This window comes from Balaenoptera musculus, chromosome 18 (assembly GCF_009873245.2).
Source record: "Balaenoptera musculus isolate JJ_BM4_2016_0621 chromosome 18, mBalMus1.pri.v3, whole genome shotgun sequence".
NCBI classification, from domain to species: Eukaryota; Metazoa; Chordata; class Mammalia; order Artiodactyla; family Balaenopteridae; genus Balaenoptera; species Balaenoptera musculus.
The window spans coordinates 24,765,617-24,779,889 of NC_045802.1; the positions used below are offsets into that span (position 1 = coordinate 24,765,617).

A 14,273-nucleotide genomic window follows, 5' to 3' on the forward strand; every position below is an offset into this window, starting at 1 on the left:
GCCTTTATAGAATCACAAAAGAAAAAACAGACCCTTAGGTAATAGTTTTTAGTCTTTATGTTCTATATGGGGTGATAACAGTGGCAAACAAGCCTTCTTATATTTGCATAATAAAAATGAAATAATCATTAACTATAGATGACCTGAAATTGCACAAATTCAGTCTCTATCTCTGGTTGAAAACTATTTTTCAGAAAATTATACCTGCATTACCTCTTTAAAAATTCTTTCTCAAGTCTCATTATTTTGTGTAAGTAATTAGTGTATGTATTTATGTAGATTGTGTACACTGAATATCTGCCAAAGAGAGATCATCTTTAGGGCATATTTATGGATTATGAGTAAGAAGGAGTTGGCAGTTATGTGAAAATTTTCTAAGCTTCAATTTTAGAAACAAGAATTCAGATTTGGTAAATATTTCTCATGAATAGCTAACAAATGATTATCTTTCACAAAGCAACTGCTCTTCCCTGCTGTTTCTCTTCTGTTGGTTCTCCCAGAGTCTATGTGTGCTTCTGAATACTCATCCCACTCATATGGACTCTCAGAGAAGTCTAAGTATCCATTTGTGAAAGTATAAAAACACAAAGAAGTTTGGGCGCTATATTACCTTCATTCACTCAATATTTATTAAAGTCCTATTATGTGCTAGCTAGGCACTGAGACTACAGAGAGAAATCCAGTAGTGGGCAAGCAGATATATATATATTGAATTACTGAAATGTGATATACGTATTGAATTATTGAAATGCGATGTTATTTTAATAGAAGAAGTTTCAAGAGACTGTGGAGCATGGATGAAATACTTAACCTGCCTGGGAAGTCAGGTAGAGTGTCACAGAGGTAAAATTTGAACTGAGTCTTGAATGAGTTGATCTACAGCACGTGATTATGCCAAAGCACTGAACTGTGAGAAGTTCCAAACTCCTGGGTTACAAAAGGTCTCTAGAGGAAATGGTGGGTGACGATGCTAAAAATGGTGGGAAGAGGCAAGGTCATGGAGACCCTTATCTATCACGCTGAGGAGTTAGGCTGCCATGCTGTAAAGGAGGGAGAGTCTAGTTAAGAATTTTTAGCAGAGGCATGACAAAACAAATCTGTGTTTTAAAAAGACCAATCTGTCAACCATGTGGAAGATGGACTAGAGGTAGGGGAGAAGGAAGGTAGGAAAACTGGTCGCTGAAAAACTATGGCAAAAGCATAGAAGAGGGGCTTCCCTGGTGGTGCAACGGTTAAGAATCCGCCTGCCAATGCAGGGGACATGGGTTCGAGCCCTGGTCCTGAAAGATCCCACATGCGGTGGAGCAACTAAGCCCGTGCGCCACAACTACTGAGCCTGCGCTCTAGAGCCCACAAGCCACAACTACTGAAGCCCGCGTGCCGCAACTATTGAGCCTGCATGCTGCAACTACTGAAGCCTGTGTGCCGCAACTACTGAGCCTGCATGCTGCAACTACTGAAGCCCGCACGCCTAGAGTCCATGCTCCACAATAAGAGAAGCCACCGCAATGAGAGGCCCGCGCACCGCAACGAAGAGTAGCCCCCGCTCGCCACGACTAGAGAAAACCCGCACACAGCAAAGAAGACTCAACGCAGCCAAAAATAAATAAATTAAAAAAAATTAAAAGCATAGGAGAGAAAAATGGTAAAGGTTTGTACTGATAAAAGTCTGAACCAAGGCATTAGCGCTTTGCTTTACTGCAACTAATTAGAAATACAACATAAAATGTAAATTCAATTTTTGAGATGGACAAAAAATAAAATATGCAACTGTATAAATACTAAAAAAACACTTTGATATAGAAAAGGCTTTGGCTTATACAATTCCAAAGCAAGATTAAGTTAAGCCTGTGTTTTGTTCCACATTTTAGCTTATGAGTGTCTTGGCAGAAAAACATAATCACATAATGTTGCTATGAGAACTGTCACCTCTCAAAAGCTTTCTGAAAGCTTTTCAAGTAAAAGGAGGCAAGGAAACAAAAGAACTGCTCAAGTTTGCAATTCTTTCATGCTCATCATTATGTATATTTAAAAATTGCTGCACAATGGAAATCTGTAAACAGGGCAGGTTCTAATTAAAATGATAATTAATTTTAATTATACTAAGGTCAACTGTATATCAGGTCACTGTGGGAAGCAAATTCCCAGAAAAATAATTTTTTCCCATCACTGTACCAAATCATTCTGGAATCATCATTTAGAGATCTGTTATTATGAAAACTAAGTTGTGCCATTAAGACAGATCAAAATACATGCAAATGAGCTCTGATTCAGTCTTTTCCCTTATGTCATGCAGCTTACACCCTCTTAAAATTCCAGCATTTTTAGGGGAGGGGGATGCAGCAGGAGCTCCAATGTCATAAATAAATACCAGATTTAGCAAGGAAATCTTTAAGTCAAGGATCAGACAGTGACTGAATTCAAATGTCAGGGAAAAATAAAGTCAATATTCATTTACCCTTATCTATATTTAATAATTTTAACTAGGTTGTTCTAATTTTTTCCCCTTAATTGTTCTTAGATTTCCATTATGGTAATAATTAAGACAATCTCTAGCTTAGTTTCTTTACAGGAAGTTTTGAAGGTACTTTGCATGAGAGAGTACCATTCCTTAGCCAAAGAAGGTAGATAGTGATGCATGCTTCAGATCAAACAGCAAGGAAACCATTTAGAATTCGCTTAGTATAGAAAGTAAGTGACGTCACAGAGTAAAACAAGGTAAGGGAGTCCGGTATTCCTTTTTTAAAAACGCTGATTTAAAGAGACATTTTCCTCTTTGGGGAGTTAATCTAAGAAAAGATGTGAAAGTCTTAGCTAATATATATTTATAAAACTGTTGTCTGGGGTGAGTGTAAAAAAAATTAGTCTAAATTTCTGAAGATTTTAGAAGTGAGTTTTTAGCCTATACTAAAATGAATAATATGAACCTGTAGTACACAGATGAACATACCCATAACCTTCTCTGGTGCTGATAGTACTAATGTAACTTCACTCATTTTTAAAATGAACAGAAAGGGATATTAATTTGGGCTTTTAATTTTCATGTGATAGGATAAAGTCTGGGAAGCTTTTCCATACATCTAAAACGACAGTGGGAAAGAAGTAGTAAATTTAAGTATGATTCACACTTACCTAGTTCCTTTTGTAAAAGAAAAATTAACAAGAACTTATAACTGATAATATTGTGTGCCATTTCTAATTAGGGAAACCAAGGCACCAAAACATCTAGCTCGTAGAAAGGACACAGTGAGCCAGTGCCAAAGTCAGTTGAGGAACCCAATAAACCTAAACCATATTCCCATCTCCAGAATCACAGAATTTAGCTATTTATAATATTGTAAATTTGAATCCTTTTTTATTGTTTCAAATGAAAGGAAAATCCATCCGTGCTAACAAATTTCAAGGCTCTAAGCCTTGAAAGGTTCATGAAAATCAATCTCTTTACTCTGTATGGTCTGGTCTGACCTACATTTGCCAGAGTTCTTCTTTGGGAAGTTGCTAAGCCCTTCTGACTAGTTCTCCCTACATCACTTACTAAGTTGAGAAAATACAGACATTTGCCTCATGTAATAAACACAAATGATCAGGTTATCCAAACTACCTGCTTAATTGACTTACAAATTTCAACAGTAGAATGGGTTCCCTAAACTCACTGGTTATTTTGAAAAGATACAGATACAAACCCAGACTTCACCAGTGTGACATTTTTTTGTTTTTTGTGGTTTTGTGCCCACCATACATCTCACACGTTTTGCATTTTTATAATATAAACTGAAAGATACCTATGTTCAAACTCTTGATTTCCAAAACTTTCACAAATTACCAAGCTCCTTTTTCCTTTAATTTCCATATAATGTTTCTCATATATTTTCTTTTTTTCTGCCTTCAATAATTGCTTGTGCAACAATAAAATTAATATAAAACTCTATGTCTTTTAAATTCCAGTAAATTAATTCTTAATCTTCTCCTATAGTTCTTAAATAGTTCACAATTCATGTACTGCTTACACTGTAAAACAATAAAACAGTTGAATTTAGGGCTTATTAAAGTGATTTCTTTGGTATATGACACAGCCTCATGGTAAATCAGAACAGTTAATTTTCTTCCTTGAAAACGTGATTTTATTCTGTGTGGTATGTTGTGCTATTATGTTTAACATTTTTAGTTTTTTAAAAGTTGAATAGAGAATATTTTAAAACAGAAATAATTCAAAACTCAATTAAAATCCCATTGACTTAATTGACAGAAACAGACAAACCATTATCCCTCATAGGTACTCTGACTAAAGCAGCCCAGAGTCAAATGCAAACCTGTTAAAAATATACACCCTGAAACCTAGAGCTGGTGGTATGTGAAATTTGGAGGGTTCAAGATTTTTAATGTTCATTCAAATGTCATATTGGCAGTATAACCACTGAGATCTCTTTTAAAACAAAAATTGAAAATTTACTACAGAAAAGCAGTCCTGACTTGAAGATAAAATATATATTGGCAAAATATAGCATGATGAAATCCCTTGGTTACAGTAAATACTTAATATTGGTGATTTCATTTTTGGCTTTATGCCTTTTTCCATATTTACTTTAAACATGAAAATTTTTTTTTTTTTTAACAGACTCCCTATTACTTTTCAGCTATCTATGATGGTAAAGAATCAGATTTTTACACGGAAAAAAATTGGGCATCTGTTTGACAGAAATGAGTACTTCAAGTACGTAAGTAAATCATTAACAGAGCTGTTACACTCTAAGCAACAGCAGTAACAAAGAAAAGATCTAGAATATGCATTTTGTATAAAGATTAAATTTCACGACATAATAAATAAACGCACTGATTTATACAACTTGTAAAAACCTTCTACTGATGAGTATGAGTAATACTGTCTATTACTGACTTTGCTGATATCAGCATTGCCTCGCATAGAGAGTCAAAGGTAAAATACTTGCCCCCAAAGCCACAAAATATACAAAGCTGGTTTGTTATTAAATACTTTGTCTGCCAGAAGTCCTACAAACTAAAATACATCTCGGCAGTTTGAATCACCAGCGTGACCAGTTTTTTGGTATAAAAAGATAAGAAAAATTTTAATATGAAAATCAATAAAACCAGTAAAAGGAGAAACCTGTTGTATAAATAGACATTTTAATGTAAAACTGAGACTTTCATTTCACTTAAGAGGAAGAAAAAATTCGATACAACTTACTTGAATATTTGAAAATAATTATATATTTTCCCAGCTCTAGATAAATATATTACTCCAATTTATTAGTCATCTTCAATATACAATATATAACTCACAAAACTGGGAATGTTACAACGCCAAAACCTTTCACAGCGCTAGTTACCAGTTACCAGAACTGTAAGAAATCTTTAGCTACATATCAGCTTAATACTTAGAATATAGAAATAGATATGGCTAAGCAGTGGCAAACAATAGTGCAAACAGTAAGGACAACAAAATATATTTGTTTTCCTTTTTAGCTTGTATATCTAACTGCATTATCCTACTTCAGTGGCATTATCAACTGAGTATGAAACTTAACGTTAATCCATTTAGAAAGTAACCCTATGTTCCTTTAGGTTTGATTAACTTGCTTCTGAAATGCAGTTCTATGAAATATCCAGACTATTCAGAAATTCCTATACAATGAATAACTTGTAGCTAAAATGAAATATTTTATGTGGAGTTTTTAGAACTTTTAAGTAGTGGCTTGGTTTCTATTTTTCCAACTAAAACTTGGAAGTGCATACAAAATTAAGAGGGAGAGGATATAAATATATGTAAATAGAATCTTAATTACATAAAGGGAATTAACCTGTTCATCTATATTAGTAATATGGGGTTTTTCTTAAACATCGTTACTGAGTTTAAGGCAGCCTCAGTTACTCTGTTAAACTTCTTTTCCTGAAAAGAACAGAAAGAAGTATACAAATAGGTACAGTCCAGCTGTCTTTTATCTCTCCATTCTCTGTCACGATAAACCTTTACAGTTTTTTATTCTAAAAGAGATGTCTCTCAACAAAACTTGGAGGAAATAAAGAGGAAACAATAATAACAATCAAAATTAATGCTTTGTGTATTATAAAAATCAATAATCATTGTCTCTTTAAAGTTTTGCTTGTTTCTTTAGAAGGCATCCTATTGCAAAGGCAACATATTACCCAACTGACACAGAGATTGCTATACAAGAGTCACTGGGGAGATGCCATAGCAGAGAGAAACAAGCCCCAGGCCCCATGGCACTTGGCGTGGGGCAGTGAGAGCAGAGGCATGGCAGTCAAGCTCTGGAAACCACTTGGGAAGCTATTCCATTGACCAATAATATTGAGGAATCTTCACTTCTTACTCTTTTCAGCTGATTTAAAGAACTGCCACTTATATCGTCAATCTCTAAACCCATTGTTTCATCCAACCTGCATTTGAAAAATGCAAGATAAGTTCATTTTGGAAGGAGGGAGCAGGAGAGAGCCTAGATGTCAAGGTTGAAAGATGCAATGTTTTTACAGCTTAATGAAAAGCGGTATCTTTAAAGAATTCACATCTATACAACAGAAAAGTCCACTATGTTGTCAACCCAGTGGGAGATAATAGGTAATTTACTTTAGAAATGATGTAGAGATGTTTCCACTCTAATTTTCTAAGTCATAGTTTTGCATGGGTATTTCCTTCCTCAATTCCTGTTACAAATAACTTCTATGGAGATTAAAGTAGTGGTCTCTTTATTCATTAAAATTAGCTAAAGAATCTCTAGGCAATAATGTTTTGGTCAATTATATCACTATGTAAAAAAAAAAGGAAAGGCTTACTGACCATATGTCACACTGGGACAGATCTTATTATAGAATTAAATAATTTATATTTTGAGGGTCAAGAATATACTATTTTTCAGGCACTATTTTAAGGAATTATTAACTCTCTGAAAATCAGGATAAGTTAGCATAATAAGAAAGCCAGATTTTAGTCTAGCAAAACATGCCTTCTTTTAGGGTCTTAATGACACATTCACTTTACTTGTAATCATTTGGGGTCTCTCTCTCTTTTTTTTTTTTTTGCATGCCTAGTGATTCATTTAATGTGTGTATGCTGCTATGTGCCCTCAAGCGTGAACTATGTCAATAGGATAATCTACTGATAAACGAAAGTGAAAAGTACAGGTTGTTGGAGACCAACCCGGTCTTTACTTATCTCAGTACATATTCTTCTGAAATGTTCCCTGTGACTTAAGTTGTGAACAAATGAGAATGTCACATGAGCAAATGCAGATTGTTAGTGACTTAGACGTGGGGTGAGGAGCTGGAGAGAGGCCAGTTGTGTTGGCTAGTCTCCTGTGTGCCACCTTATCTACCAAAATATAACCAAAATATATACTGGGTAGGTAGGGCTCATCTAGAACCTGGATTAGGAATAAGGATTGAGAAGAAAACTCAGCTGGGTGATGAATGAGTTTCAGCTCATTTCTGGGACTAGTTGGAGAAGAGATAGGAAACAGTGGGTTGGACAGCAAGCTACTCTGAGAACCTTCGAAGACCTCAGATCCCTCCTAGCTAGGAGAGAGAAAAACGCATCTAGGCCAGGGCTAATCACCCAACAAATCTTATTAAAAGGAAGATTTTGACTCAACAGGGCTGGAATGGACTGAGATTCTGCATTTCTATAAGCATCCCAGGGATGCTGCCGGTCCATGGACCACATTTTGAGTAGCAATGATGCAGAGCAGTGCTGTCCAGGAGAATTTTTGCAGTGATGGAACTATTCAACATCTGTATTGTCTGCTATGGTTACTGAGTGATTGAAATGTTGCTAGTGCAACTGAGCAACTAAATTTCTAATTAAATTAACTTTAAACAGCCACATGGAACTAGTGGCTACAATGTAGGACGGCACAGATCTTAGACATTCAGGGATCACCTCTTCTCAGCCAGAGCAATATATGTGATGGTCCTCAAATGATCTAATCCATCAATTCATTTAGATTAGTAAATTTCCTTTTATAAAACGCAAACTGTAAAATCAGTTCCTTTAAATTGTTTTCTTCCTAACACTTGGCTAGATGACCCACAGTGGGTGCCAAGGTGGGGCAAGATAAAAGGAGTCAGTCTGTAGTGGGACAGTTGATGAGGAAAGGGTAGTACGTGGCAGTGAGAATTTGAGCCACCATGTCTATTGGGCACGTGGAAAAATGGGAAGCCAGGAAGTAAGCAAGAAACTCAGAAAGTGAGGTGGAGGGACAGATGGAAGAGAAAAATTGAGTACTCTGAAATTTTATTTAGGCCTGACCCTGTCCCTTTCTTGACAAGTAAGTTGTTCCTCAGGAAAACGAGCAGTGAAGGAAAATGAAAGGAAGTGGATGTTAGCTGTGATTCCCCTCCAGTCCTCCCAAATTATCTACATGCAGGAGAGTCTGGTGGGGAGGAAAGATGGCAATTACAGCTGCCAATCAGGCCCAGGCTTGAGCTTCTCACCTCAGCTTATGCATGGACCAAGGCACAGAGGCCCCACCTGCGCTCCCCAGAGCTGGGATCAGGCCACGTGGAGAAGCTCTTCCTATCTTTGTTGTAACCCCATCTACCATGAGAAGCTGATTCCTCTGCGAGGCTGACAGTGGCCTCTGGAGGCTCTGAGGGCACCATCCTGGCAAACAGGCGTGAGTGATGTCCTTTGGGTCCTACATAGCCATGCACAGACAATGCACACAGTGAAAAATGCCCTTATTTAACCACAAAGATCAAAATTGTCATTTTAAAGAATTTCCCTCATCCAAAAGCCATTTGCTGGAAAATTCTAGCTAAGGATTCTGTTAACTGAGGTTCAACATATATAAGGGATGTTACTCAAGAGTGAAAAAGCAACATCAAATACAAAATCTAATCATTTACATCTTACTCTTAAATTTTGAACATGTGATAACTAGATAATCTTTCCTGTTGGCAAAGGAGAATTTGGGGAGAGTGAAAATCGGTAACGATTTTTGCATTCATTCATTCTTTTCTAGGATTTCTTGCCTCCTTGCCTCCACCTTTTTTTTTCTTTTTGTGTACAGGGATCTGTGATCTCAGCAGAGAGTTCTGAGAACCTGGTCTGCCTATTTTGATTTCACAGGGAAGTGCTTGAAAGAGCAGGATACTTTGCACGGTGAGGGACTCTAAAAGGGACTGGAAAGGAAGACCTTTGATTTCATAGGTGCAGATAACATTAAAATTAAGTGAGTAGCTCTTTGCTCTTTTAAGCTACCTGATACAATTCGCTTTGGAAAATTTCCATTTATTCACAACTTAGGTAAAATATATAGTCAGACACACTTGGTCAGGAACCCATCAAGTTTCATTTATTTTTAAGATGCCCAAATTTTGTGATTTTTACTAGTAAATACTCAAGTTATAAATAAGGATAAGCATCAAATATTTAAACCCTTTTGATATAATTAAATTATATGTCTGACAATAGCTCATTTTAAATGTTTTCCCATCGATATTTCTCTTTAAGCATCTGGCAAATAAATGTCTAGAAAATATCAATGAGAGTATATTTCAGATTACATGTACACAAGTGTGAATGTACATATAAATGTATATGTGTATATATGTATATCTTTTGAGCACCTACCTAGAAGGCTACTTTATGAAAATTGTTACCACTAGGTCAGTACCCTGTTTACTTCTCTTATATAGAAGATTTTTAAACATTAGAATTAATTTTTTGGTATATGATGTCTAAAGAAAATTTAGTTAAGGACATTTTTGTGACTTTTTGATATGTATGCCTTTGGCTTTCAAAGATTTTGATCATTGTAATGTTGACTCCTCATGCGCTAGACTGAAGTATAGTGGTTTACAAAAAGGAAAATAATATCTACCTGATAGGATATAAGAATTAAGTGAGATAATAATAAATAATGGAAAGCCCTTAAGAAAAAATTTAAATCTCTTTTGTTGGGAAGTTTGTGTCAGGAGTCCCTTTAGCTAGTGGGTGAGTCTGGGTGACCAATCAGTATACCAATCCCAGTTGAGACGTTGGGGAAATTCCTGGATGTCAACAGTCTGCTATATTATAGATGCAAACAGAGTATTAAATAATTATTTAATTGAAATGAAAAATTTAAAACAGAATGTGGGAATTTTGGTACGGAAAGCTATAATAAGTTTTGTTAGGCAACAGAACATATAATTTTATGAAAATATCCAGAGAATTTTCTTAATGTGCACACCTACTGTTTATGATAGGTTGGTATAAAATTGGCTTGCATAAGATATATATCATTTGTTGATTAGGGCACAGACACATGTTCACAAATTCTTAGATATAGAATATTTATGCAAAATTCCACATCAAAGAACAGAAAAGTGCCTTTAGCCAACCAAAAGGTACTTAGGTAGTAATAAATTAAATTCCATTAAAACTGACATTAAAGCTAAGTGTTACATATTAAATGTGACATGCAAGAAACAGAAAGACAATTCAGGCAGGAACATCGTGCATTAAGATTTGCATTCATTCATAGTATTTGAGGGGTTTTAACCATATTCTTTGACCACTGAGAGCTAGGAATCTGAGGTGATACCAATTCAAAACAACACTTAATTGACATCTTAGTCTTCTAGCCAGTGATTTTAAGTAAGAAGCCAATGCCTCCAATAATGAAACCCAAGAAGTTTCAGCTACATATTGTTATGTGGTTGCACGGTAAGAACATTCCATCTGATCAGGTTAAAGGAAAGTAAACATTGTGCAATTCCACCTTTTGGACAATGCAATTGTCTCAGATTCCTCCCACCTTTTTACTAATATGAGCATATTTGAATGTGTCAGGTTTGCACAATAAGAAAATGGCTTTGTGGAATGTATTTTTTTGGCACAAAATATTTTCTAATACCTCAAATCAAAATTTTCACCCATATCAAGCCGTAGAGGTGCCTCAGTGGTGCTTACTTATCTAGGCAGAAAACTACAAGAACAGCCAATGGCTCCCAAGGACTTTGTATTAAGTAGCAATTACTTTCCTTCCAAGGAATAGCACCAATATGATTACACCTCAGACTGGGGGTGTGCTCCTTCCAAGCTCTTTAATTCCCTGGAGAATTCGCTTCATATGACCCACTTTCGGTATCCCCAGGTCCTAAAAATAAAAAAAAGGAAAAAAAGGTAGAAAGAAAGAAAAAAGAAAGAGGAAGAAGTTTACCGACAAGAGAAAAACTGAGGATTAAATATTTAACTAGCTAATGACACAGTTAGCATTCAGCTCATTCATTTTAGTTTATGTTCAATGATTTAGGAAGTAAAAGTTAGAAAAGTAAGTTTATAAAACCAAAAAAACCCTGACATTAAAAAATTACCGACCAGTACAAAAATCACATCTTACACAAACTCTTAAATGTAACATTCTCATAAGTTATACACAAGGGCAATTCTTTAAGAGTCAAAATTACTTCCTCTTTTTTCTTCTTCTTCTTTTTCTGTTTTAAAAAACACAGGTCCTTTTGTGATCTCTGAGAGAAGTGACATGTGACACCAGGGTACCCACAATTAGTCTTAAAACAACTATACATTTCCTTGCTAAAATATTAAACTTACAAGTGAGGCCTGATCCTCAAGGAAGACTCCAGTGCCCATGACCTAAATGTGGAATCCAAATGCATTTGAACTTGCATTTAGAGCCTTTGATTTGAGTGAAATATTTAAATATTCCTTATACTTTGTAATGTGTAAGTATAAACAATTACATAAACATTGGTATCTGTGGGTTGATGCTTTTCCTCAAAACACTTTTGACTCCTTCCTCTCAGAATTCTTGTTTCTTAAAGGACTATCTTCCTAAAAAAGAACCAAGAACCCAATATTTAGTTTTCCGAAATGAATGGTGATTGCAGAGTGTGCAGCACAGAGCAGGAGCTTGGCAGACAAATACTTGTTGCAGTGATAAATGAGACCCATCCAAGATAGCCATAGCATTCGCTGTCTGAAAAACTAAAAGAGATGGTGAAGGCCTCCCTATAGCTTCTTTCAGCGTAATGGGCATAATCAATTTTTGTGAAGTCAAATAACTTCTTCACAAAACAAAGAGTGTGAAATATTTGAAAATTAGGAAAAAGATGACTTTCAAAGCAGCCTACAGAATATAAGGTACCACGAGATTATTTGTCTGAGAAGATACACACACACACATGCGCGTGCTCTCTCTCTCCCATATACTTTATGATCTCCTTGAATTCTATAGCAGCAATGCTACTGATGATTCTGAATCCTTCTGGAAAATACTCCTTCCACAGCCAGTGCTCTTTTTGAGCTTGAGATAATTTCAGGGTAACATTTTTACAATATTTAACTGACCCTGAAAAATATTTGCTCATATGATACCAGGTCATCCACAATTTGTCTTAAGGCAACTATACATTTCCTGAGTGTGTGCTAAAACAGCAAACTTAAAAGCAAGGCCAAATCCTACAGGAAGATAGAAATGTAGATGCATTTACAGAGGCATTTAGATTCTTTGATTTGAGTGGAATATTTCAATATTCTTTATACTTTGTGATAACATAGTTATCTGATTAAGAAATACATTTAATATTAAATATTTTATTTTAGGCCATGTGCACACTGTATTCTCAAGAATAAAAACTTCTTTGAGAGATGCAGACTCTACCCAGAATTAGTATTTTGGTGTCTCGAGATGAATATTTTCCCTAGAGTTACACTAACTTCTTAGCTATATTTTCTTTAGTTTGAGTTCAATACATTCACATCTTCTAGGAGTTAGGCTGTGATAAAGTTATGCCATGATGTTTGTTATATATTTATTTTTATCATATTCTTTAGTGTTGACTTTTTCTTTCTTTGGATGAATAGCTTCACCTTTGCAGAGGCATGCTTCGTAGATATTGTTATCCTTCTACGCACACATATACAACTTTCCAAATGGAGAAAACAAAAAACCAACCAAACAAAACTCCTGTGTCTTTACCATTTTCTTTGTTATCCCTCACTTTTTCCTACTGCCTTCTAGGAGGTAAAATAATGCTTAGTTTATTTGTCTGTTAAAACACATTAGCAATATTTCCCCTTTCCCACCTTTAGACTGTCACATTGCTATCTCTAGTTGTTTTGATGATAAGGAAGTAACACCTGAGCCAAGATCCGAGCAGGAGTTAGCCAGGTGACGGGTAGGGGGAGAAGCATACCATAGGAGGGTACACCCTTAAGGTGAGAGAGGTCAGTATTTTTAAACAAATGAAATAGGGCCAGGGTGGAAGGGTATAGCCCAGCAAGGGCCAGTATTCCATAGCAGGTTGAATATATAGGCAGAACCTTGTAGGCCTCCCATAGATGCGAGTCTTTATTCTAACTGAAATGGGAAGCCACTAAAAGGTTTTAAGCAGAAAAGTGATACACCTGATGTTAAAATGTCACTGTGCAATGTGGATAATGGATGAGAGAGGGCAAGAGTAGCAATGCGAGGGCCAGTTAGGAAGCTACTGACCTTACACAGGCAAGAGGAAGGACTGTGGAAAGGAGAAAGAGAAATGTATGGAGATTAAAGTCAAACTACGTGATGGGTTTAATGAGTTAGGGGAGAAAGGATAAGGAAGAGGAGGGTGCTAAATATGATCTTGGGTTTCTCTAGCTCACATCCCTGAGTTGCTAAGATGTAGGGCACTGGAGAAGGGGTAGAATGGGAGTAGGAAAGGAGAGTAGAAGTTTGGTGTGGACACGTTAAGATTGACATCCTGTGTGATGGCCAAGTAGCAAGTAGAGTTGGTGATATAATCCTAAAGTTTACAAATGAGGTCACAACCTTGTGAACCACTGATATATTCACAGACAGTATTCGAAGCAATGGGAATGGACAAGATTACCTAGGGAGTAGGTAACCCTTCACCAACATTAAGAGACTTTCCTCTGAAGGGTCTGCTCGCCCTTACAGCTATAACCACAGAGTACGAGGAGAGCTCGTTCTCTAGCTCGGTTTTGTTCCACTGAAGGCTCTTTCTGTAAAATTACTTTCCTTTCCCATTGCCCCACACCCTGTTTTAGAACCAGAAGAGTTAAAATGGACTATGTCAATAAAACTTCTAAAAGAAAAGTTTTAAGGGAAAGAATGTAATTTGCATAAAAAATAAAAACAACAAAAAAGTCTCACGAAAAACTAAATAGAAATTTTACTAACATAATTCTTAATCAGCATCTCCTTTGTACTCTTATTTTTTTTCCAGTCAGGGCCTATCAGTCTAACTTTGACTTTTCTGTGTGAGCTTTGTTTTTTCATTCTGCAAATAACTGC

At 35.9% G+C, this 14,273-nt stretch overlaps 1 protein-coding gene across 2 annotated transcripts in view; it reads right to left on the reverse strand.

The window, feature by feature from the left end:
• Positions 1-5,238: 5,238 nt before the first annotated feature.
• Positions 5,239-14,273, reverse strand: part of DGKH (diacylglycerol kinase eta) — a 176,797-nt gene continuing 167,762 nt past the window's right edge. For both annotated transcript variants that reach the window (XM_036831573.1, XM_036831574.1), the window contains one exon: positions 5,239-11,114. In XM_036831573.1, coding sequence (XP_036687468.1) covers positions 11,031-11,114 — 84 coding nt within the window. In that variant the 3' untranslated portion in view covers positions 5,239-11,030. The remainder of the gene's footprint in view (positions 11,115-14,273) is intronic.